This window comes from Sciurus carolinensis, chromosome 6 (assembly GCF_902686445.1).
Source record: "Sciurus carolinensis chromosome 6, mSciCar1.2, whole genome shotgun sequence".
Taxonomy (NCBI): Eukaryota; Metazoa; Chordata; class Mammalia; order Rodentia; family Sciuridae; genus Sciurus; species Sciurus carolinensis.
The window spans coordinates 4,251,413-4,278,096 of NC_062218.1; the positions used below are offsets into that span (position 1 = coordinate 4,251,413).

General features: G+C 47.7%; 1 protein-coding gene across 4 annotated transcripts in view; it reads left to right on the plus strand.

Moving 5' to 3' along the window:
• Positions 1–24,306: 24,306 nt before the first annotated feature.
• Ice1 (interactor of little elongation complex ELL subunit 1) overlaps positions 24,307–26,684 on the plus strand; it is a 56,603-nt gene continuing 54,225 nt past the window's right edge. For all 4 annotated transcript variants that reach the window (XR_007109086.1, XR_007109087.1, XM_047555491.1 and 1 more), the window contains exon 1: positions 24,307–24,614. Coding sequence is in view for 2 of the 4 variants with exons in the window: in XM_047555491.1 (XP_047411447.1) it covers positions 24,531–24,614 (84 nt within the window). In the remaining 2 variants the exon portion in view is untranslated. The remainder of the gene's footprint in view (positions 24,615–26,684) is intronic.

Consider the following 26,684-nt stretch of genomic DNA (forward strand, 5'->3'; position numbering starts at 1 on the left):
TGGGTAAACAAATGAAAGTAAAATATCTTTAAAATTACTTAATTCACAAGTCTCAGTGGTCAAACTAAGAAAATGTTGATGTCTATAAAATATCTAATATCAATTGTTTCTAGGACTTTTGTGCAATAGGAAAGAGATGGCAAATACTGATACATTTGTCTGATATCTTGGTTTATACAGAAAAATAAGTGAATTAGATTTGACATATATAGGATTACACAAATGTGTTGGTTAGAAACATCTGATTAACTTACAAAGTTAAAATGCTAACTATTTTTAAGTCCTTTGGGTATACGCCAAGGAGTGGGATAGCTGGGTCAAATGATGGTTCCATTCCAAGCTTTCTGAGGAATCTCCACACTGCTTTCCAGATTGGCTGCACTAATTTGCAACCCCACCAGCAATGTATAAGTGTGCCTTTTTTCCCCACATCCTCGCCAACACCTATTGTTGCTTGTATTCTTGATAATTGACATTTAATTGGGGTGAGATGGAATCTTAGGGTAGTTTTGATTTGCATTTCTCTTATTACTAGAGAAGTTGAACATTTTTTCATATGTCTGTTGATTGTTTGTAGATCTTAAAAGCAGAATACTACAAAGATGCAGCCACATCAATGTTCATAGCTGCTCAATTCACAATAGCCAGATTGTGGAACCAACCTAGATGCCCTTCAATTGATGAATGGATAAAGAAACTGTGGTATATTTATACAATGGAATATTACTCAGCCATAAAGAATAATAAAATTATGGCATTTGCAGGCAAATGGATGAAATTGGAGAATATCATGCTAAGTGAGAGAAGCCAATCTCAAAAAACCAAAGGAAGAATGATCTCTCTGATAAGCGGATGATGACACATAATGTGGGGGGGAAGGGGCAAGAATGGAGGAAGGAAGGACTATATAGAGGGAAAAGAGGGGTTGGAGGGGTGGGGGGGAGGGAAAAATAACAGAATGAATCAAACACCATTATCCTATGTAAATATATGATTACACAAATGGTATGCCTTTACTCCATGTACAAATAGAGAATCAACATGTATCCCATTTGTTTACAATAAAAATAAATTTAAAAAAAAGAATTATACACTGGAAAAAAAATTGCTAACTATTAAATAACATTGAGTACTCTTAACTCCTTAAATTCCATCGGGTAACATATTTAAACATTACTGGTGTTTTCATAGATTGGTAAATAAAAATGGTTTAAAATTGCTTTGTGTCATCACTAAAAACAGGGTTACTAAGAGTTAAGTCCTAACAGGTACAATTCTATATACAAAGGGATCCAAAAGTTTCAACTGTGTTTCAGTTAGAGTACTATAAGTAACATAAAATATTTCATCTTATTAAAATGGAGTAATTTACCTAAATTCACAAATTTCAAGAATTGTTTCAAAATGTGAAAAAAAAGGAGGTTGACAGATAGGAAAGAGAAAATAAAAGGTTCTAGGTATGGAAATATATTTAATAGAAGGGAGAAGAAAATATTTATGGGTAAGAAAGTGCTTATGTGATGAAATACATAAGGATCTAAGTAAGTGCTAAGAAAGTTTGTGTGTAAACAAAAGGCAAATTTCAACAAGTTTGTGTGTAACTAAAGTGATTATGTGTATGTGAGACGACCAGTTAAAGCTATTTAAGCTTTTTCCTAAGGTCAAATATTAATGTGTTGATACAAATCAAAATTTAATTGATATGTTAAAATGACAAGGATTTCTTGAAAACACTAATTTACTCTTAGCATTGTGTCTATTAAGTTTTATTCTTTAGAACAATTAGTCTTAAAAATTAGATTTTGTACAATTACGGTTAAACAACTGTTAGAGTAATGTATACATTACAGAGTCTAAATTTTTCTTTAAAAACTAAACTTGGGTAACATGAAAATATCAAGGTAATTGTGCAATGATCACTCTTCCTTGTATATTAAATGTGTTCATTCCTTCCAGGTATACAAGTCTTTAAAGCAGAAAATTTATCAAGCTGCTGTTCTCCAAACTAAACTTGTCTGTAATGGTAATTTTTAAACTTATAAAAATAACAAATTTTTATTAGAGATTTATTTATATCATTTAATGTTCTATAACAAGAACTGTTATCAATAGAATATATGTAAAATTTTATGTCACTTTTTACACTACAATAAAAAATTTTAAATGGGAATGTATTTCTAAAAGAGTTTGATCTATTTAAAGGTTAATGTTGTAAAACAAAAGCATTTGCCACTTTGCCATACAAAAGGAAAATTAAAAGCTCTCTCAGCCTCTCCTTTATTCATGTTTTAGATATAATGCCATATTGTGTTGACAAACATTCATACAGAGTCAGGAAACAATACATGTAAACTTTGTAAAGTGATGTTTAAAAAGGAGGCAATGATCATCTTTAGAACTAGAACACATTACCTAAGATTTGTGAAGAGCCTCACCCTACCTGAGATAAGGTTCTGCCTCCCACCCTGCTGCATGTCAGAATGGCTCCAAAATAAGCGAGACTTCAGCTTATTTAAAGTTATATTAAAAATATTGTTTTTCGTTGTAAAAGTACTGTGATCTCAAGCAGGGGATATAATGTATAGCTCAGCCAAAATTCAAGGTAGTTATTACACAAACTAAATGTTTTACTGTTGTTAATTCTATTTTGTATTTCCTTGTAGACTCTATAACTGTTGCCTGTTAATGTTTTGCAGAAGTACCGCTTCAAGAACAATCTAAATTAATTTGAGATAATAAACAATCACCTGTAGGACAGATAATATAGACCCCAATTAAATAAAAGGGGATAAATGAATGTGAAGTCATAGACATTAAAGTTAAAGCCCAGTACTCTTACTTTATGACTGGTGAGACTGGTTTACTGGATGTTTAAGATCAAAACTTAAAGATTGAGAAGAAAATAAAGGAGTCAAGAAAACCAGTATTTGACTCTTGCCCTCAGAGTCAGTCTGAACCCGAGGAACAAGAGAACTCCTCTGAAGAGCTCTGCCACTCTGGGTCACATGACCTCCCGATCAGGGAGATCGATGAAACCACTAAAGGAAGAAAAGTCAATCAGTGCACCTGCTGCAGAGGAGGATCATTGGAAAAGGGAGACATCATTGGAAGCCACCTCATCAAGGAGACCCTAAATAGTGAATGTCACTAAAGGAGCTAAGAGACTGCTTTCAAGTGCCCCACAAGTGATCCCTGTGGTAACTCAGCTGTCTCTTAACAACAGACAGGAACAGGTCAATTTGACCAGCTTAATCTTAAACACTTAGCAAGACAGTTAAAACCAAAATATAGCCATTCTTGGCATTTAAAAAAGAAATAATAGTTAAATGTAACTTAAGATGTACACTTGTGTTAGCCCCCCAGAATACATAAAGACTGGAGGCTACAAAGAGAGATTCTTAGGCAGGTGTGCCTGACAACTACCAAGAGAAACTACCAGAGTCAGAAATTTTTAGTCAGTTTAAGGCCTACAGATCTTCCTAAGCTACACAGGTAGGCTTGATCTATGTTTGCTAGTTTGATTATCTAGCCCTAAGTAACAAATGTAGAGATCTGTACTAAACACAGGTTATATCAATAAAAGAATATTTTACAAAAATCAGATGACAGGCTGGGGAGATAGCTCAGTTGGTAGAGTACTCACCTCGCAAGCAGTAAGGCCCTGAGTTCAATCCCCAGCATCGCAAAAAAAAAAAAAAAAAAAAAAAAATCAGATGACATTAAGTAGCTTAATTATATTTTCTGGGAACATCAATGACATTAAAAATTAAATGCTGTGTTTACATTCCTGATAATTCTGACAATATTCAAGTTCCCAAATAAAGGCCTTGTTCTCTCCAACCTTTGTTAGACCTTGTTATGGGAAAAACTTCTCAGTTCTTCCACCTCCTGGTGAGAGATTATTGACTTCCGTCATCTTCACAATATTTATTGGCATGTACCAGATGCTGCAACTTTTGTTTTGTACTAATCTCATTTCAGTACTCATGTCTTTTTGTTTCTCTCTCATAGAAGCATCCACTCCCAGATGACTTTACAACCTGCTCTTCCCCAACTAGACTTCTACTATGGACTCCTTGATTGACCTGATTTCTAAACAGGAACACCAATTGCTTGCCCCACGCTGCCCCCTTCCAGCTCGAAGCAGCCAGAGGGGTCCTCATTCCATTTCCTTACAGCAGTAAGGAGTTCCTAAAATTAGAGGGGGAATGAAGTTAGAATTGAGGACTGGCAGTTAGTGTAAGAGGGAATCTGGTCAAATCGAGGAATGGAGGCCATCAGAGTCTGGGAAGTTGGAGACTGCCCCTGGGATATCAGAATGTCAGTGTCTCCAGAACCCTTTTGATCACCAAGGTTACCTGCTTAACTGCAGGCAGGGAATTGCTAACTAGTGTCCTCTGGGCCCCTACCTGAATCTCCACTTGGCCCTTCCCCTGCCATCTGCTGCTCACCATTTTTGCTATGTCACTGGCAACTCCTAGGCCTAGTCACGTAGGAAGGAAGGAGAGATAAGCGGGGAGAGAACAGAACAAAGAAGACCCTAATCTATAAAAGATGCAGGGTGCACTTGGAACTCTAGAACATCCGCCATGGCCCCCTTCTCCCTCCTGGGAGAAGTCTGTATTATTACCTTTAAATAAAACCTGCTTAATATGCTTGCCTTGGCGTGCTTCTCTGATGTTCAAACTTCAATGTTTGAGGAAGTAGAACTCACCACCGGTAAGTGGTGGTATCAACATCACCAGGCTGAGAAGCCCTAATGTAAGGAGGCAAGCCCTACAGAGGGCCCGACTGAGACGAGCTAAGGCTGACTGTGTCACAATCATAAAGACTAAAATTACTGATACATTTGTTTTAATCATTAAGTGAAATGATTTTAAAATTATATACGTGGTATACATATTGCTAGAAAGGCAAATGTATGTACCCATGTATAGTATATTATGCATTTGAGGTTTTCCATAGAAACATATTTTTTTTTATATATCTCAATAAAAAGTAGCATGGAAATAACAAAGCATAAAATAGGTACATGTTCTGATACACATTCTCTGCTCCAGTCCTTGGCTCATGTGCACACCACATATGCACTTCTATACTTTCTGAACAGAGGCTGAGTCCCTCCGCTAAGGAGCCCCGTTTCCAAGTGAAGCATTGTCCAGTCTGCCACCAGGCAGATCACATTAGTGCACATTAACTCACTGTGCACAAAGTGGTTTGTTGGATTGACAGGCCCTCCTGTTTCTCAGCCTGGCCCTGGGGACCAGAGAGCTTTGGTGCTTAAGCTGGACAAGCATGGCTTCCAACTGACCTCCCCACACAGGGTCACTCTGAGCAGACCAGGAGAAGAGGATCCTGCTGTGGCCGCCCTGTGTGTCAGCGGAATGCCTGTCTGAGCCCAGAAGGCTCAGGAATGGAGGGAAGGACACAAGCCTGGCATGATCCAGACCTCCAGAAAACTTACCAGAATTTTGCAAAAGTTAAGGGAAGAGGCCCAGAATCCAAATCAAATTCCATAAACTTCCTCATCAGAAAATATTTAGTAGGGAATTTCCTGGGATTAAGTAGAATTCTTTTTTTTTTTTTTTTTTTTTTTTTTTGGTACCAGTGATTGAACCCAGGGGTACTTAGCCACTGAGCTACAACCCCAACCCTTTTATATTTTTTATTTAGAGACAGAGTCTTTTTAAGTTGCTTAGGGCCTCTATAATTTCTGAGACTGACTTTGAACTTGCAATCCTCCCACTTCAGCCTCCTGAGCCACTGGGATTACAGGTGTGTGCCACCGTGCCCAATATAAAGTGGAAAATTTTGACAGTTAAACATGTAAGTATAAAATCTCATGATATTATGAATCCTGCAATTGTTTATAAATACTAATTCATTTAGACACAATTGAGAAATCAGTTACAATCTGCCCCCAGTGTTTCTGCAGAGGCAACCAACCATGGATAGAAAGTACTTCGAATGAAAATACTGTGTCTTATTGAACACATACAGACTTCTATTCTTGGTATTATTCTCTAAAAGGTATTTAAATTGTATTAGGTATTATAAATAATCTAGAGATGACTTAAAAATATATGGAGGATGTGTGCATGTTACATGCACATGATACGTCTTTCTATGTGTGTGTGTGTGTGTGTGTGTGTGTGTGTGTGTTGCTAAGGACTGAACCCAAGGCTTTGGGCCTGCATAATTTTTATTAGGGATTCAAACATCCATGGATTTTGGTGTCTGCAGTGGGGAGCAAAGTCCTTGGAACTAATGTCCTGTAGGCACTGAGGGATGGCTGTGTTACACAGAAGAGGGCCTTATGCACAGAAAATTCCAGCTGAACCGTTGGGACTGTCCCAGGACCACCTGGCAGATAGCCACCGTCTTCATGGGCCAGGGGAGACCCAGATCCCATTAGCCTGACTTCTTGTGTATCTCGTGGTGTGGGGGCAAATGCGTGCAGCCTTCAAGTTGCTCTCGAGTAGCCGTGTGGCTTGCAGTGTGCAGACGTTCTCTGTGCTTTCCCAAAGATCTGGAAATATGAGTTAGCCTGTACTGAAGATGTCCTCAGTGGAATTCTGTGAGATGTTGTGGCCAGGGGGCAAAAAGACGGTCAATATAAATAATGAATAATTGGATCTGATCCGGAAGGTTGGGGCTCCCCTTCTAAAGCTTCCCCGACTCCTGCTCTAACCTGTTGCTAAGGTAACCTGCCCCAGCAGTGGTTCCTCCCTGCAGGGAGTTGTAAGAGTCCTTGATTAATGGCTCCTGGGCACTGCTCCCTTCTGTCCGGTATCACTCCACACTTGACCCTTCCAGCCCGTGATTCTCACCTTTTGGCCATTCCACCCCCATCTCTCGGCCGCCACCTGTCACCTAGGCAGGATACGGAAAGGGAGGAGCAAGCTAAGGGGGAAGAGGGCAGAAGAACCAGAGGAATCTAAGATGCAGAAAAGGGGCAGCACACTCCCACTTCTTTGGAGACCAGCTACAGCCCCGTCTTCCTCCAGGGAGAAGTCTGTGCTGCTAGTCTTTGAATAAAACCTGTCCAGATTAAGGCAGATGTGTCAGAGGAAAGTGGATCTGACTAGGTTTGGAAGAGGCTTTGATGTGATTGCTCAGGAGAGGCAGAGCCCACAAGGACAGGGGTGTACAGTCAACTGTAAACTGGACCGTCTAGTGTTCATTTAAATTAATTTTGGGGAAATTATTGAAATTAGAAGTGACATTATTTGCAATTCCCCTGGGCAGGGCTCCTGTGGAGTAATGAAGTCAGGTGGGTTAGACAGTGGAGGAGCGACTCACGGGGAAGGTGACGGCCAGTGCATGTGGGCGGGGTCTCTTGGTTCCCAGCGGAGCCCATCCAATGCCTAACCAGACCATCTAAAGCAGAGCACATTGCAGGGGGGTCTTTTGCCTCCAGGAGGTCCCCACTTCTAGAAGTCCTGGAGGTCACCCCTAGAGAAGGGGAGTCAGGGCAATGGTGGAGAAGCAGGGAGGGACCTGGGGGTAGGCAGCCTGCAACTCAGGACACTTTTCTGCCTGACCCCCGAACCCACACCTACAGGCTGCCCAGGGCGTGATCCAAGGGCCGAACGTGTGGCTCTGGGAGCGGGAGACTGGGAAGGGAGGCCTGGGAGCAGCCCTGCAGCCTGGGACCCTGCCGCCTCAGACTGTGGGAAGGCCGGTGGGCCATCCTGCCCACAGCCAGGCACAGTGAGGATTGAGTGTGGACGAAGGTGACTCTTTTAATTTTTTACCTTAGAAAATCAAGCAGCACATTTTGTTATCCGTGTAGACCTGTCTCCAAGAGAGCTCAGCCCGTGGCAGAGGAGTGGAGAGAAATGGCCAAGCTCTGGGGTCCAAGTGTGGCGTGTCTTTGTACTTCAGCTTCCATCTCTTACTGAGTGGCTTTTGTCAGTGGCTGCCAGGTTCGTTATATGTGACCCCAACACAACGGGAACGTTTTCAGATGTGGGAATGAGGATGCTCCCTGGAATTTAAGTGTGGGGCCAAGGCCACGGGCGTCTCTCCTAAGAGGACGACGGGTCTTTGCATGATACCACACTGCCCCCTGGCTCTCCTGGACGGCAGCTCCTCAGCTGTGACTCTGCGGTTGCGCTGCTGAGTTTGCACCCCAGTACACACTCACAGGGACATGTTGACATAATCATCCCTCGTGTTCTGTGTGCTTTTACTTCTGTCCCACAAAAAAGAGAGAGAGAAGGAATGCATCCCTAGAAAGCTCTCTTCCTTAGAAGTCCAGATTATCATACAAAACCCTCCCTTCCTGGACCGTTCACGGAATTCAGTGTCCTTGACGTCCAAAGTCCCTCCTTGGAACTGACAGGCTCCCCAGTCTCTCCCTGGTTCCATCTTTCCTCCTCACTCCCAGGCAGCTGTCCCTCTAGTGGTACTACTACTCTGCTGCCGGTGCTCACCTGTAGTCATGAAGTCATACGTGAGGTGCCTTTGCCAAGGCAGTTCCCTCCCCCTGGAAAGGCCTGAGCCCAGTGGTTACGCTCTTGGAAAAATTCATTCTTGGTGTCCAGCTTAGAATTTCAGGTTCATCTCATTTGCAAGGCGCTCCTGGGTGTGCAGTGAAAACTCAGAGCCCCCTGTTCTCTTTGTTTCTCCAACTCAGAGCTCACTCCGGGGCATCCCACCTGTGTGGGGCTCGCCTGGCCAGGATGCAGACACCTGGAAGATGGGAGGGCTCTCCTCCACCTCCACATCCCCAGAGCAGTGCCTAACCCAGAACAGGAGAGTCGTCCACCCTCCTTCAGAGAGTGAGTCGGGCAGGAACGTTTTCATTCTACCGTGAGCCCTTACTTTTCTGGGGAGGTGTTTAGTTGAGGAGATCATGTACTTTCTTGATGTATCATATGGGAATTTCATCCAATCCAGCAAGAAATAGGAATTTCCCTTAAAAAAAAAAAATAGGAAAGACTTAGATAAGCGAATTGAAAACATAAACTCTGGCAAGAACAGACTTTCTTCCTCCTTCCCTAAATTACAACCACTTGGTTTAGAGACAACAGATCGTGTTTGTCAAATAAATGTATTGGATTCTTTTTGCTTTGGTCAAATTTTAGATTCATGATTTCAGCATATTTCATGGGAGATATTCTATTGTCCTCCTGATGTCGCTATTTACGCATGGAAAACAAGATGCTTTGCAAACACCACTGCACTTTGCAGAATTCCTGTTAGGTGAGTCAGTGTTCTTACCCCAGTTTGGGGGCAGAAGATCTGAAACACAAGTGAAAAAAATGACATGCACAGAAGACACACAAAGCTGAGCTGATTGGAGAACATAAAATATTTCACACCACCTCCAGGGCTGGCTGCATGAGCCCTGGTCCCCATCTATTATCCCCAAGTGCTCATTTCACTTGGTGATTATGGATTAATCCCTGCTTTATGCACCTATGGTAAGATGCATTGTGGAAGATAGAGTGGAAAGATGTGGTTCTCAGGACTTATGACCCACACATTAAAGAGAGTCGAGAAGCTTAAGAGACTAAAAAAAATAAAAGCCCAAGAGATAGCAGCAGCATCGTGAGGTCACATGCATGCGTCTGTGGCATTCCAAATCCTGTATGCACTAATAGGCCGAGCAGTTGTTCTGCGTTAGACAAAGAAAGGACAAATCACGGAGAAGTTGGGCTTGGGCAGGAAGTCGGAGGTGGCAGGTGTGGACAAATGAGGTCAGCCAGCCAGCACTCTCTACGGGGGAGGGGATCAGAGAGAGGGCAGCAGCTGAGGTGACCCACCAGGTGACCAGGACTGAGGGTTGATATAATGTGACAGTAGGGAACGGAGCGCCAAAGATTAAGGGGAATGAAAGTGGGTATGAACTCCATTTATGGCACCTGGGCTTTGTCAGTAGGTGACCTCAGTGACAGAGATTTTAGGGAATAAAGTAACCTTCTTTAAACTACTTTGAGAGAGGAGATGTGTCCCTGCTTTCAAGTCAGGTGGAAGGAGATGCAGGTGATGCTGGGTGCTGTCCTGCCTTGCTGGAGCCGGGGAGCCAGGAGGAGGGAGCACAGGTGGGCAGGAGGCAGGAAGGCCAGGAGGAGGACCGACGGAGGAGCACAGCACCGAGATCGCAGACAGGCAGGAGGAGAAGAGGGCGGGTGGGTTGGGTGGGCCTTGAAGAGGGAAAGCCCAGTCCGTGTGATCTTCATCCACGACACCCGCCATCCTGTCCCTGAGCCCACTGAGAAAATGAAGATAAAACGGCCTGGTCACCTTCTCTGAAATTAGTGTCCTTGGTGAACAGCTTTTCTTTAAAAATGGATAAAGGCCTGCAAATTCAGTGCCTTCAAGGAAGCTGGCCGTCTTCTCTTCTCTGATATTTTGTGTCAACTTTGTCTAATTGCCATTCCTTAAGTTTTGGTGTCCTGGCGACAGCTACTTCCTCCAAACCACTAACCTTCACCTGGGCAGCTGCCCGTGAGTGCTGAGCAAGCACTTCGGCTCACACGCCACAGTGGGGTCCACTCTTGCACTCTTGCACAGTATGATGACAAGCACATGAGGACACGTGTGGTGACATGTATGATGACACATGTATGATGACACATGTATAATGACATGGGGCGACAAATGTATGACAACACATGTATGATGACACCTGTGTGGTGACTGATGTATGGCGACACATGTGTGATGACACGTGTATGGTGACTGCATGGCGACACACATATGATGACGTGTGGATGATGACGTGTGTGGTGACCTGTGTATGGTGACACATGCATGATTACACACATATGATGACATGTGTGTGATGACACATGCATGATGACATGTGCATGACATGCATGATAGCACATGTACAATGACACTGTGTGATGACACTCCATGATGACACACATAACACATGCATGATAGCACACATGATGACACATGTGTGACATGTGTATAATGACACTGCATGAGGACGTGCACTTGATAACGCATGTATGATGGCACAAGCATGATGACACATGTATGACAACATGTGTATGGTGACATGTGCATGATGACACTGCATGGTTGCATGCGTATGGTGACACATGTGTGATGACACATGTATGATGACTGCATGATGATACCTGCATGAAAACACACATGATGACACGTGTAAGATGACATGTATTAAGACAAGTGTATGGTGAGACATGCATGATAACACATGCAAGAGGACATGCATGATGACATTGCAGGATGACACACATGATGGCATGTGTCCACCGTTACAGTGTCATACAGAATTCTTTCTCTGCCCTCCCCCATCTTGTCCTCTCTATTCCTCCCTCTGCTGTCACCCTGGCAACCACTGATCTTTTTCCTGCCTCTGTAGTTTTCCTTTCCTGTAGTGACCTAGCAGAATTATCTGGGCAGCAGCCTTTTCAGATCAGCTTCTTTCCCTCCGTGATATGCATTTACATTTCCTCCCTGTCTTCTCATGGCTTGACAGCTCAGTTCTTTTTAGTCCGGACTCATATTCTTTCATCTGGACGGATGTGCCATGGCTTACTTCTCCACAGACCTGTCAAGGGCGTCTCGATTGCTTCCCTGCTTTGGCGATTACGAATCATCGTCTGTGAACACATGCGCATGCTCTCCCGTGGACACGGTTCCAAGTCCGTGGGCAAAACCAAGGAGCACCACTGCTGCGTCCTGGGCCTCTCATCTCCCCCGGTGACTTCCACCCGGGGTCAGCAGAAAACCTTCCTCCGTTCACTCACTCACTGATTCCTTCAACCACCATTTCTTGAAAAACTGCCCCGTGAGAGGCATTCTCAGTATTGGGGACATGGCCGTCCACAAAGAGAGGGTCTCTCCCGCACTGCAGCCCCTTCTCCACCAGAAGGAGAGTCAGCAGAGGTAGGTACTGTCGGCTGGGGACGATAACTGAGGGGACCAGGGAGCAGGGGAAGGAGCAGAGATTGGCGAGAGCTCCCGCCTGGGATCCACTTCTCCACAGCCCCTCGGACAAGCTGGCTTTGGGGCAGGAATGAGGGGGCTGAGGGCAGGAGGCAGCAGAGGTCGGGAGCCCAGGAGTCTGAGGGCAGGAGGCAGCATGGAGACCTGGGAAGGAGGGCGCTGGCCAGGGACAGGGCGGGGCCCCACGGGCTGCACCGGAGCAGGGCAGAGCTGTGGAGAGGAGCAGGAGGAGTGGACAGAGGGGCAGCCGGCTACCAAGGTTGTGGCCTCACTTTTTTGGTCCAGAGAGGACCTCCTGTGACTGAGTCTGGAAGCTCCGTTCGTTAGTGCAGGGCCAGGGGCTGGGTGTAGGCAAGGAGAGGATTCTGCTCAGGGAGCTGCCTGTGCTTGACTGGCTGGCCCACGGTCCGACAAGCTGGGTAAGGTGTCCACCTGGGGAGGACAGGTGTGCAGGGGGCCTCCGGGGTTTTGGGGCCCAGCAAGCAGGAGCCCAGAGCTTGACGGAGGTGGAAGAGATCAGGGGTTTTACGTGGGACTGTTGGTTTAAGACGCCTTGTATACACGACCCTAGAGAGAGCACAGCTCCGTGGCAGAACCTGCTGCCTAGAGAGGAAGCTGGATGCAGGTGGGAAAGGCTGGACGGCACTTGGGGCCATGTGTGGGGAGGTCGCATGGGGAGTGCACAAAGGGAGAAGAGAAGTCCAGGGCAGATCAGGGCACAGCCACATTCCGGGCTCTGGAAGGTGCAGAGGTTCCAAACCAGAGTCCAAGAAGGAGTTGCTTAGATGGGGGCCCGAGAAGGGGAGCCTGGCGGCTGAGAAGAGCGGGGGTGCGGGAGGGAAGGGCAGAAGCTGCTGCAGCCGTGAAGACAGCGCTCGGTGCTGTGGCGGGTGACTCCCGTGGGAAAAGCCTTTCCCTTGACTCCCCATGTCCCCTTCCAGCCACCAAGAAAAGTAAAGAAGTGACCACCATGATGTAGAGCAGTAGTTCTCAAGCAGGGGGAGTTTCTGTCACCCCCACCCTGCCGCCCAGCGCAGGGACATTTAGCAGGGACTGGGAGAGTGTGATTTTAGCAGCGGGGGCTGCGGATAGGTGGCCTGCTTCTGGCATTCAGTGGGCAGACGACAGGGCTGCTGCTAAACAGCCTACCGGACACAGCGCAGCCCCCGTCCCACTCCACAAATGCCGGGCACGCTGAGGCTGAGAGACCCCGGTGCAGGGTAGGTATTTGCAGTTTGCGATACTGACGTCGCAAGTCCCGCACAGACGCCCACCTGCAGACAGGCTCTGGCCAGGCTGATGAATCCAGGAAAATATTTATTCAGAGGGGAGCCAAGACACCAAGGGGTTGTTTTGAATCGGATCCTTCTTCCTTGCATTTAAGACCATCAAAAGGTGATGGTAACACCCAGCTTCATGAGAATGTCAGTTATGAGACATTTTAGTAAACTTGGCAAAGATGATTCCTTTTGAATGAAGTACAGGGATCAAAGGGGGTGGAGCAGAGTCCTGTGAGAGAAGCTCGTTCAATCCCTTAGAATTTCTGCCATCCTGCAGTTACCTTCGGGCTCTTTGGAGTTTTAAAATCATGTCCCTAAAAAAGACAGGTGATTCACAACATGGTCCTGTGAGACTAGACTCACTGTACAGAGAGAAGAGGTGCCACACCTGGAATCACAGCGTGGCACGGTGGGAAGTCAGGACTGACGGTTCTAGCCTGGCCATGGTGGTAGCTTCTAGAACAAGCAGAGGGCAACTGACACAAGGGGAGAGGTGTCCGTCTTGGCATGTTTGAAAGGGAAGATGAGCAACCCGTGACTCTGGCGTGGGATGTAATGGCACCACGAGGTACAGGGCTGGGAGTAGGGCTGCTCAGAGGGACTGGCTGTACCTCTTTCAGGTCTGCTGTCCCTGCTAAGAGCCACCCAGACTCACGAGGGCCCTGCGCTCACTGTGATGCTTCCCTTTTGACATCTCAACTGACTTTTTATGAGGAGCCTGACAGTTTTATTTTGCACTGAGCTTCACAAATTGCACAGCTGGTCCTGGAGACGGAGAGGTCAGGGAGTGAGCTGGGCGGTAGTGCAGGTATTCAGGCAGGAGAGGCCAACGCGAATGCACGCTGCCCTACCCGCCATGCAGGAGGAAGCTTGCGGTGGTCGGCAGCCAAGGACAGGGGCCTGGAGAGTGCGCGAGAGAACAGGATCCACACACCACCCCTTCCTCACGGGTTCCCTGTGCCTACAATAGAGCCCACAATGACGCACACACGCGTCATTCAGTGCACATTTGCCTCAGTGAAAAGAGGTGAATAAAACACGGTGACCACATAGGTGATCCGGAAGTTGACCACACCAGTGGACAATTGCAGCATGTGTAGGTACCGGCAGACCCCACTGGACAGACCTGGGTCCCAGGCTTATGTGAAGACGGGCAGGTGGGGACAGGTTGGTGGAGGTGAGAGAGAGAGTGGCAGGTCATTGTGCTGAGACCTGTATAGTGAGAATCGGCTGGCCACAGAAAATATGGTCAGAAGGCAGGGGACATTTCAGGAGAGTGTGAAAGAAGACAGGAGAAGAAGGGGTCCAGACAAAGGTGTGGGAGGTAGAAAGTCATGCATGGCTACCAGGCTACTCCCCCTCAGACCCTCAGAAGGAAACATTTCTCCCCGCTTCATCAAGTACTGTTTGCAAGTGTGAGGAGCACTGTGGTTTCCGAGAGACGGCAAAGAATCAGAAAGCAAGGTGAGACACAGCTGGACCCAGCGTGGGGCAGCAGTCCTGGCTGCCCCTGGACTCCAGGTGGAGAACTCCCTTGCCACCTTCTCCCTGTGATGCACAAGGCAAGCCGCTGAGTCACTCTGCTTACCAGTCACTGCAAGTTAACCTGGCTGCCCAGAGACGACCAAAGAGCCCCAGCATTCGCTGACTCGGTGCTGTGCACGAGCTCTGTGCAGGCCGTGCTCTGGGCTCTGAGCCCCAGTGAAGGGCAAGACGGATGGGGCCCTGTTCTGCCTGCTAGACGGGACACATGGAAAGGTGGGGCCCCGGTGGCTTAACACCATTCCGATGTTTTGTGCTTTTTCACATAACATGATCTAGAGCACATCAGAGAGACGTCGGGGTTGCAGGCCTGGAGGGTCTGTGCAGGTGACATTGGGCTGAGACCTGAATAAGGAGGATCAGTCAGCCATAGAAAATATGGAGGAGGTAGGGAGTGCATGCAGAAAGTCCAGCACCGACCAGGCCCAGGGGACGGAAGTTTGACCTAGGGGAGTTGCTGCGTCACAATCCTGAGCCGGTCTGCTCCTCTGTGTCTCAGGCGATGGTCACAGTGGTGAAGAGCAGAGGGTGACTGGTGGCCCAGGGGAGCACTCTTCAGGGAGGGGCCGCAAGCAGCAAAGCAGGAGAGCCGAGATCCGTTGTGGCAGTACCGGCGGGAGACACGGAGGGGGTGCGCCTATGGAGATGCGTGGACAGGACACGGCGACACTCAGGTGTGGGGAGCAGCGAGGGTGAAAGGGAAGGAGGAAGAACAGCAGGAGGACAGGATGACTAGAAGAGACACACAAAGCAACGCCCAGCCGCGGCCCCAGTGAAGCGCCCTGCGTGCACCTGGGCGAGCGGGTGGGCTTAGTATCTGGAATGGCCGGACTGGCCCTGAGTGGCTGCCTGGAGCGGCACATGTGACGAGCAGGAGCCGGGGACCCCGCACACAGGACTGCTGTCCACTAGAGGTACGCTGAAAGGGTGTCAGAGGGAAGAGGGGTGGACACACATGACACGTCTGTGGCTCGGGAAGGGCAGCACGAGCCGGGCAGATGGTAACGCCCCGCACGGCTCATCCATTTAGAAACAGCGCTCCTGATGGACTCTCTCTTACCCTAGTTGACACCTCGGCCATGGACCCCGGCTTTTAAAGTCCTCTGACACATCACCACGCCCTGTCCAGTTTCTTGATCGCTTTTCTCCCAGCTACAAGTTAAAGCTTCTCCTGCCCCCAACCCACGGAGCTGGGGTCTCTTAGACACCCACGGGAATGGTGGGCTGGGGGGGGCATGCTGGCCTTTGCCCCACAGTGCCCAGGCTCACCAGCTGGCTGTGTGTCCTCTGGGGTTGGGCTGGGAGGAGAGAGATACAGAGGGATGGCGTCCACAGCTCCTTCATTTCACTGTCGGTTCTTGAAGTGCTCCAACTGCACCCAAGGCCAGAGAGCTGTCGGGAGGCACACCCCCTCCACAGCCCGGAAGGGTCCTTCTATCACAGTATCTCAAGGCAGGAGCCCCAAATCACAAGGTGTCACAAAGATATCTTGCAGGAAGCAACTGCCACCACCGTGCCCAGGCGGGATGAAGCAAAGGAAGAAGGAATGAGGAGGATGTGGCACCTTGGAGAAGGCAGTGCCGATCTCCAATTCAGACCCCCACTAGGAGCAGGGCCCCGTGGAGCCGGGAGCCTGCCCTCACTCTGTCCCATCACTCTGTGTCCCAACCTTGCAGGTGATACTGTAAGGCTAGCTCTCAAAGTGGCAGAGAAACTGCAGGCAGGATTCAGAGGCTGCTGCGTGTTGAGCTACTGCTGCCCTGAGCAAGAAAGAGGATGCAGGGATGCTGGCTGGACCAGGAGTCCACGGGATGGAGAAGCAGGTGTGGCCCTCCTGCTGCCTCTTCTGGTCACCTGTTGTGGTCTGCTGGGACAGCCAGGTGAGGCAGCTGCACAGCCTCCTTGTCCGGCATCACAAGGCAGAGCACAAAAGGACAAAAGGGAAGGTTTGGGGTGGGAGACAGCAGCTCAGCCCCCAACTCAGGGCCCTGGGGTTCATCTCTGCCAGTCAGCAGAAAATGACAAAGAGCACAGAAGATTGCTGTGGGCCAGGATGATGTTTAGCTAGTGGAACTTAATTACGTGTTAGGCTCAAGAGGACAGGGAAATTTGTGGATGTCCAAGAAGCTGTCATCTTTGGTAGGTTGCTGGCATTGGCAGGGTAGATTGCTGGTGCCTTGTGGGCAAGGATCAGTCAAAGCTGCAGACATCCAGCTGTGGTTCTTGGGACGGGGCATGAAGGAGCAGTTTTACTTCTGGCTTCTCTGCCACATGGCCTTGGCCTGGGTATCCTGCAGAACACCCATGGTCTTCTTTTCTCCCTCTTCCTTTTCCTCTTGGGTCCAGACCCAGCTCCCACTGGGAGGCCCGCTGTATCTAACACCAGAAGCCTCCCCTGCTGCCCCAGACCTCCACAGCCCTGGGCACCTCCCCCTGAGCTCCTGTGGGCACCCCGGGGTCCCTGGGAGTGCTCCAGGGCACATGTTGCATTCCTCCATGGCCCCGCACTGGCCACAGGAAGGGAGACATGTCCCTCCCTCTCCTGCCATCTTCTCGGGGAGGGTGGGCACACCTTGGCACTTTGCCCCTGCACAGAATCTCCTCCACAGCCTCCTCCTCAGCCCTGACATCTCTGAGCACCACGGTGGTTCTCCACCTGAGGCCGCAGGAGCTTCTCATGCCACAAGCTCTTACAGTCACCAACATGGAGGAACCCTGAAGGCAGACTGGACCTGCTCTCCCTTGCAGAGTGCTATGGCAATGTGAGCGCCCTTTGAAGTTTTGGTTTATCTTTAACACCTTGTCAGTTTTGCCCTCTATTCTAAACCAGGGCTGTTTTAAAACAGAAGGGCCCCTGACCCTGGTTTCTGAGTATTAGTGATGCAGGAAGAAGCAACATGTTTACACCTCTGTCTTCATATCACTTTCAGGGAAAGACCTGAGCAAATTGCTGCTACCTGGGGACAGTTCAAACACCACTCCTGTAACCTGGGATAGGAAGGAAAAATAGAGCAAAGTCACTTAGGACCAAGCAGGGCGGACTGTGCCTGGGAAAATGGCAATCCAACCTAGGCTGTCCCAGAGGACACGTCTCTTCCCTAAGAGGGGATATGTCTGAGAACGGTTGAAATTCCATTTCTGTTTAAAACACACACAGAGAAAGATGGACATCTGGTGGTCATGTGTCAGCATTACCTCATACAACAGGAAATCCACACAATCTATTCAGATAATGTAGTGAAAATCTCCATAAAATATGTCTGGGGTTTTCAAAATAAAGAAGAATGTTATAGTTCACTTTTCCTACAAGTAAATGCAACACTTAATAGTAACTCTTTTCATAAAGACAAACATGAGAATATCAAAGAAAAATAGCTTTCCATTTTGTTTTGCTTGTTTTCTATACCAAATCTATTAGCTATCTCAGTGGAAAAAACATGTGACTAAAATAAATCACTGGTTGCCTCTAAATTATGCTACATTTGAAGGCTTGGTTTGTGGAGTGCTAAGTGTCTGGGGGCAGCAACGGAGCAGGCGAGACAGACTGCTGCAGGCGTACTCTGTGCACCATGGCGACTCGATGGGTGCGGGGACACCAAAGGCTGGTCTGTGGACAGCCCTGCAGGGTGTGGGGTGCTCTGACAGCACAGCACCGGGTTTCCTGGAAATCTGACAAGAAAAATGCTTTTTTAAAAAAATTCCTATTCTTCCTATGAGCAGGCTGTTTTCTTTCTAGTAACACAATACCCACCACCTGGGTGATTTTTTAAAGATGTATTTGGGCTCCTGGTTGGTTCTGGAGGCCCAAGGCCAAGGCGCCACAGCTGGTGGTGGTCTTCTTGCTGCAGAGTCCTAAGGCAGTGCAGGGCATCCCTGGGCAAGGGAGGGGCAGCCTTCCTCCTCCTCCTTGATCTTCCAAAGTCACAGATATTCATCATGGGTGATTCACTCTGATGACTTTAGCTAATAGTGATCCCCCCCCCACACACCCCACCTCTAACAACAGAGAGATCAGGTTTCTACTCTCTTACTAGTTTGCACAGGGACTAAACTACAACGTGAGTTCTGGAGGGCACAAGCCATATCTAAACCCTCGCATTCTACCCCAGTGTCCTGGAAATTGTGTCCTTCTCACACACAACATGCAACCATTCCACCCAAACAGTCCCCAAATCCTAACGAGTTCCAGCACTAATTCAAAAGTACTAAGACTCACTTGAGACTTATGCTAAAGTCTTGCAGATATTAGCCCTTACAAAAAAATTTAAAAGTTACACAATTCCAAGATACAATGGCAAGACAGGGATAAACATTCCTATTTCAGAAGGTAGAAATAGGCAAGTTTAAAGGAGTAATCTGCCCAAAGCAAGGCCAAAATCCAGCCCAGTGGATTGTAAATCCTACAGTGCCATGTCCAGCACCCTGGCACCCAGGTGGAGTGGGCAGGCAGCACTACCCCACAGTGGTGCTGCTCACAGGCCACAGTTACTCTCTTAGGCTTCCTTTGCCTGTTGCCTGCAGCTTTTTCTGGGGGCCATTGCAAGTTGCAGGTAGTAGCTTTGCAAGTTGTACCTTCCTGGGATCCCTACTTTGGTTCCACTAGGCATGAGCCACTGGGAGTTCTCTATAGGGTTTCTGATCCTATAGGCAAATTTCTGCCTGGCCTCGAAGGCTCTCCTCCGAAATCTCAGTGGAGTTCCCTTGAGCCAGCACTTTTGCATTTGGCACGCCTGCAGAATCAGCTCCACGTGGATACTGAGGTCTCCCGCCCATGCCAGCCCCATCTGAGCCTCTGTGGACCCTGTTGTAGTTGCTGTGCATGCTCTGTTGGCTGAAAGCAGGAAAACAAATCCTGAGGTGACTCTGAGCAGTGAACCCAGTTAAGGTTTAATCCCTGAAAAACTTCTTCCTCCGAAGGCACCCCAGCCTGCAAAGGGACAGGTAGACTCAGTGGCTCTGCCACACCACCTGTTACTGACTGCACTGTCCTCTTGTTCTCCAAAACACACTTTTTCACTCTTTCTTTGGCCATGTTGCAAGTTTTCCAAATCTTTCCTGTTATTTATTTATTTTTACCCACAAGTCTCACTGTAAATCCGACTAAAAGTAGCCACGCCATAGTGAATGCTCTGTCACAGGAACTGGTCCATCACTGGACCACGTAGGGCAGGAACAGAACGCATCCAAGTTATTCACAACAGGGTAACAAGGATGTTCTGTAGTTTCTTCAGTCTCCTGATCTTCTGAGCTCTCGCCAGACTCATCTCTAATGCTCTGCCTACAGCATTCTAGGCTTTTTCAGCCCGTTTCTCCACACTCCTCCAATCTCTGCTTGCCAGCCAGTTCCAAAACTACTTCCATGTTTGTTTCAAGGTATTTATTACTAGCAGAAACCCCACTCCTGGTATCAGTTGTCTTTTTTCTGTTTTCTAATAACACAATATCACAGACTGCATAACCTTTAAAGAAAAGAGGTTTGATTATGGATCTGGACAACGAAGACTGAGGGGACCCATCTGGTGATGCCCTAATTACTGGCAGAGTCCTGGGGTACGGCATCACAAGGCAAGAGCCAGAAGATGCAAACATATGCATGTCTCCTCTGGTCTCTTGTTTTCCCTTTCTTTCTCCCTCCCACCGCCCCCACCACCTCTCTCTCATGTAAAGCCTGCTGATTTAATCTAATCCTAATCACCTCCCAAAAGTCCTACCTCTAGACACCATATATAGTTCAACTAAGTTTTCCACCTTTAATGGCACACAATAGAAACTAAATTCCAGTAAGAGTTTGAAAGAGACAAACCATATTCAAACCATAGCAGAACATATTTATCAACTTTCCGAGATGGATAATGCCATCAACAATTTATTAACAACTACTCTCTGCATAGCACATCCTGAGGACTCAGCCCCATCCTTGTCACTTCCAACTTATATAGCTAGTGAGGAAACATGAGCTCTGGTAGGTCACTTGCTTGAGAATTTCAAAACAAGTGTGGCTCCAAAACCATAGATCACTGCTTTCTGCAGTGTAGACAACTGTTTCCTTCACAAGGATCAAAAAGGCATGGCGTATCATGAGGAAGGAAAAATGTCACTTAAAGAATTATTCAATTAGTGGCCGATTTCCACAATGACCTCTAATCACACTAGTTTTCAACAGAGCCTGCATGCGAGGAATGATTTTTACATTTTAAGCAAGCTTCATAAAAAACAAAACAAAACAAAACAAAGACTAACAGGTGTCATAGACCTGGGTGACCTGCAAAGCCTAAAATATTTACCCAGTGGCAGTTTACAGAAAGTTTGTAGACCCTGGTCTTTCACAAACAGGACTTGTTTGTTTGTTTGTTTGTTTGTTTTTAATGCCTTTGAGAAACTGGCTTTGAAAAAGGTGAAAAAAATGCAATTTTCATTTTTGAAGGGAAATTACTTTTTTAAAGTTTCAATTAGTTGCAGTGAATTCAATTCACTTTGACATTTATTTAGTGCCCACAATATGCAGCACTTTTAGCATTTAAAACTTAGACTCACCTCTGAATCATAAAAATCATTATCATCCCCGTCAAGGCAGCAGTTCATTTCCCACAATGCTAAGGGTACTGAATCTGGGTCCTTGGGTCTAGAGACCATGGAAATGAAACTAGGCTCAGGCAAGGGTCCAGCAGGGGCAAGGCTTTGTTGTGTGTAGGGGGTGCTGTCTGCTTGAACCAGAAAGGAAACTGCACTGATGGAGTATGTGACTAGCTTGAGCAAAGGACAAAACATGCAGCTTTTACAGGACCTGCAGGGTGAGCAGGATCCCAGCTTCCTGAGGTCATCAAATATACAGGAGGGATTTTAGTGTATGTGCCTCATTTTTCATCGTGCTCCTGCACATACAGCATATCTCTTTATCATTTTAAGTCTTAGGGGCTGTGCTTTGCTAAGGTAAAGCTGTTTGTTAGGTCAGAGATTATTTTTTTGGATACTAGGGACTGAACCCAGAGGTACTTAACCAATGAGCCACATCTCCAGCTCCCCGCCCCCAACTTCTTAAAATTTATTTAGAGACAGGGTCTTGCTAAGTTGCTTAAGGCCTTGCTAAGTTGCTGAGGCTAGCTTTCAACTAGTGATCCTCCTTCCTAAACCTCCTGAGCCACCGGATTATAGGTGTGAACCACCGCCCCCAGCTTCAGTGACTATTCTACACATGCACTTGTTCTTCACCATCTGGAATCTACTTCTTATCATCTGAGAATCTCCAATATTATTTCTAAAGTGCAGACCATTGTCCTGTCCCAATGGAACCAATTAGAAATAACTTTCTGATTCACGCCCATTTTTGGCATTTCTGAACATGTGGTCTCAAACATTGAGCTGATTTCCCAGTCTCCCATCTCCAGGTACATAGTCTTAATTAATAGTCTTGGAGACTTGACCTTTTCAATTAAGTCTTAAGTCTAGCACTTCTGCAAACCCTGTAAGGTTGAACAAGTTTGGCTGTCACATTCCCTTCTGTTTTATTCCCTGAATCTTAGGGGGTGCTTATGTTTTTCATTAGGAATAGGGGTGACTGTTTCACGTGTAGTGGTTTCTGCTGTGAATGAAAATTATCTCTCCAGAGGGAAATGATGCTGGTTCCTCCTTCAGATACTTTAGAAAAAATACTCATTTGGGAAAGATGAAGATAAATGTCAGGAATCTGTATGGATCCTAGCAACTTGCCAGGTCTCATCTTACTCCAGTGAGCCACATGGTCTGTCTTCAAGGTACAGTTGCTTCTCCCGTGCCATTTGCACACTTCCTCTGCTTCTTTGACACCCACTCTTGTTTTCTGCCACCTGTCTGGGAGGAGAGGTCTTGACTTCCATACAGATGTGCCCTTCCCAGGGCACTATTTCAGTTATGTGCAGGCCTGTCTTGCTCGCGTTTCACTGATGGGAAATCTAGCTGTTGAGATGAATCTGGTTCTTACCTTGCACTGCCAGTGGTGGCCAGAGCGAGCAAGCAAGGGCAGGGGTCTAAGATTTGGAGAAAACTCATAGAAACATCCAGCTGACTTATTTGCGAGGGGGTGTTTTTCAGCTGTGTTTACCATCTAGGGAGCTGGGACGAGATTGGTGAGGTCTGGATGTGTGTTAGGGGACAGACAGATGAGGCTGGTAGAAACAGGAGGTAAAGAGAATAATTCTATAAATTGGACCCACATGCTGATCTCCACAAGCTTTCTTTGCCAAAAAGCCATTCTCCTGCAGCCCTGCCTAGCCTAAGTGGACAGGGTATGTCACATTCTTCAGCAAACTGTGTCAGGGGCAAAACTCATGAATGATGGGGGTTGAGGATGACTCCTGGATACCGGAGAACAATTGGTTAACTTAAATGATTGGGCTCATCCAGGCACTCTGGATTGCTAACAATGAACCTCTGCACCCCTGCTCCCAGTCACATATATGGAGAAGAATTAAAGAGGTTTCTGGGGTCTATATGAAAACAAGTCGCACCCCCTCCCACGAGCATCCGGCTCCAAGACACCACGTCTCTTCGGAATTTGTCTCCCATCACTTTATTTAATAAAACCAGCTCTCTGCTTGCCTCTGTGTCTCTCCAATGTTTGTTCTTCAACACTGGGGAACAAGGACCCACTCCCTATCTGCACCAGACCGTTGTCACGTGTATTTTACACATGCAAGGTTGAATAAGCAATCTGTGGACATCGTAACCAGAAGATGAGAAGCCAGAGGCTTCAGGGCAAAGACACTGTTCGCAACAGGCTGTGACGAAAGATGAAAAGAAACCTCGATTCGGGAGAGGTTCAGGGTCTCAGTTCACCTCGTACTTGCGCCCAGGGTGAGGATTTCTCCTGCTTTTCCCTCTCTTTAGAGGTAAAAATGACAAAACATGAGAGTGGTTGCGAAATGACGCAGACGGGCGAAACGGGTCGCCCAGGAGGATTCGGGCTGGCGCTGCTTATGGCCCCTGGCAGTGGCGACCGAGAAAGCCGCCGCTTGGGCGTCGGGCTGCGCCGCCCGGGCGTGGTGGAGAGGCCGGAGCACAGGGGATGACTGCCTGCCAAGGGGAGCGGCCACTGGAGGCGAAGGCCGCGTCCCGATGCTGAAGCGCACCGGTATGGCCAACAGGACTGGCGGGCCCTCCGCCCGGAGCACGTCGTAGTCCTCCCTCCCGCAACCTGGGCTCAGGGACTGCGCGAAGCCCTCGGGTTACAAATCGCGCACTTTCCTGTACTGGACGCAGGTCCTTAGCAAGAGCCGGCGCCTGGAGTTACGTCATCGGCGGGTCACCTCCTCCTCCATGGCCGCAGACTTTAGGTGTCTACGGAACGCCTGTTGTGAGACATGCTGACAGTAAGGCTTTAACCCTTAACAGTGAAAGGACTGCATCTCTTATGCCTCTGCTCTCCTTGGCTTTGACTTTATGGGCATATTTGGCGCCGCGTCGCGCGGGCCCTCTCCAGATTTTGCTCAGGCAACATATCGGGCAGCCCCGCGCCACGGAGAGGCGGGGCGGGCCAGGGCGGGGCGGGGTCCTGACTGGGCTGCGTCGCACTCGGGGGCCGCGCCGGGTACCGTTTCTCTCCAGTGCCTGAGGCGGCTCTGGTTCGGAGAGCCCTTAGCCAGCTCCACGGGAACCTCTGTGCACGGATGGACCCGCCCGGACCCGGCGGGAAGCGGCCTGGCAGGCGGCGGCCCGGGCGGCATCAGCAGAGGCAGGACAGGGCCGAGGCCGCGGGTCCCTGAGGCGTGCGTGCCCACCGGGCCCGGCGGCGGCACCATGATGCCGGGCGAGACCCACTCGGCGGCGCCCGGGACGGCGGCGGACCTCTCGCGGTGTCAGGGCTGTGCTTCCTTGCAGCAGGTGCGGCGCCTCCCCGGGCGGAGGGCGCGGGCTGCGTGTCAGCGGGCTCTCCGGCTCCTCGGCGGGAGCTCCCCCTAGGGCCTCCTCCCGCTCTCGAATGATTTGGGGACCTTTTGCTTTGCTTTGTTCGTACTTGCAAACCAGGGTTCACTTACCGGGCTGCAGTGGTGGCGGGGGCGGCGTGCGGAGTTCTGGAGGGCATGCCCAGCCTCGGGGCTTCCCAGGGCGGGCTTTCACCTTGAGTGACAGGTGAAATGCTGAGGGCACTGACGTCGCAGAGTAAGACCTGTGTTTGTCTTCTGACCCCGGCTAAGAATTTGGTGCGTGGAAGTACATCTTAAGTGACATGTGTCTTGTCTGGATCATTAGACAAAGGTTTTGGGACCATATTTCAGTCTATCTCTGGTATGTCATCCCTAGTTTGTTGTTAAAACTAATCAAGTAATCAATTAAGTCAGCAACGTTTCAGTTTTCAGAGTGATCAATTAAAGGCATATAGAGACTGTGAGTTTCTAACAGCGATCATGAACTGTGCTCCACACTGAGTTGTCATAATCTGGCTCCTGGTCATGGGATTAGCGGAAATAGTCCCAAATAATTTCCAGCGACCCTCCTAACTGCCAGATGTGAGTCTCACTTAAAAGACATGCTTAACCATTGTAGGATGGGGGCAGGACAAGAAAGTTAGGTTTAAAAAGTAATAAATACATTGGTGATAAATGGACTGACAAGGGGAGTGAATAAGTGAGCCAGAAGGGGGCAAAGAATTTAGGGAGTCTTGGAATGTTATATTTGAGCAAAGAGGTGAGAGAATGAGGTTTGTTGATACCGAGGGAGCTAGTGAGGCTGGAGTGGTTTGAATGCCAGAGTCTGATGAGATCAGAAAGGAAGGGAAAGACCTGATTGTGTGGGTTGGGTAGACCACTGTAAGGGTTTGAGCTTCTCTGAATAGAGTCATTGGAGGTGTTTGCACAGGAGAAGAGTGGTGTGAGCTATGCTTTTCAGTCATGAATCTGATCTTCCGTCTCCTGTTTATCCACAGTAGCCCCTACCTTGTTTAAAGTAGAAGTTGTGTTCTTCTGCTGCTTAGGCCAGAAGCTCAATGTCTTCCTTGGTGCCCCTCTTTCCTCTCAGCCTTCATCCATTCCATCAACTGTGCTTCTGGGTCATTATCCATCCACTTTTCACCATCTTCATTGCTTCCACCCTGGTGGGAACCACCCTCATTTGTGACCTAGAGTTTATTTATTAGTCTCTTAAAGATTTCTCCTTCCCTCCATGCCACTGTTGATTCTCACAACAGCAGTAGAAGAGTCCTGGTGAGTATCTAGGCAACTAGACCTAGATACTTCCCTCTAAGGTCAAAAATCATAAATTATTATGCCTTGGCTAGTTCACAGTTGCTCAACTCTACCTTGAGGTACAAAAGCAGCCATAGACAAAATTTAAAAGAATAGATGTGGCTGTGTTCCATTGAAACTTTAAAAAACAAGGGGAGAGCCTTGGTTTGCAGACCTCTTCTCTGCATCAGGACACTGTACTAACTTTTGATAATCTGTTACCTGGAATTGGAATACCTTTTTAGGGGAGAAGTGTGATCAGTTTGAGTTGTGTCTCTGGAATAATTCTTTAATTTTGTAAAATGAGTCTGGACAATGAGATTCCTGGCAGATCATAGAGAACCTTGAGTGATGACCACTTTAAAATTTTGTACTGATTTCTGTCAGCATTATGGACTCTTGAAGGTTTTTGTCTGGTTATCACACCAGAGCAGGACTTGTAGTAGAAATACAGGTAGTGATGTGTAGAATGAATGGGAGAGGCATAGTAAGTAAGGTAAATTATTTTACTATTGTGTACTATTGATAATAAAAACCTAAGTTAATCGAAGTGTTCTAAGAATAAGAGTACAGAAGAAAAAGATTCTGAATATGAGAAAGTGAAAAGAAAATACCTCTCATATCAGAGGAATGGAAGGTTCAGAAACTAAAATCTTGAATGACATGAGAACTGTGGTAGAGGAAACCAAGATGGGAGGGACGTTGGAAGTATGGGACTGAAGTTTTGAAA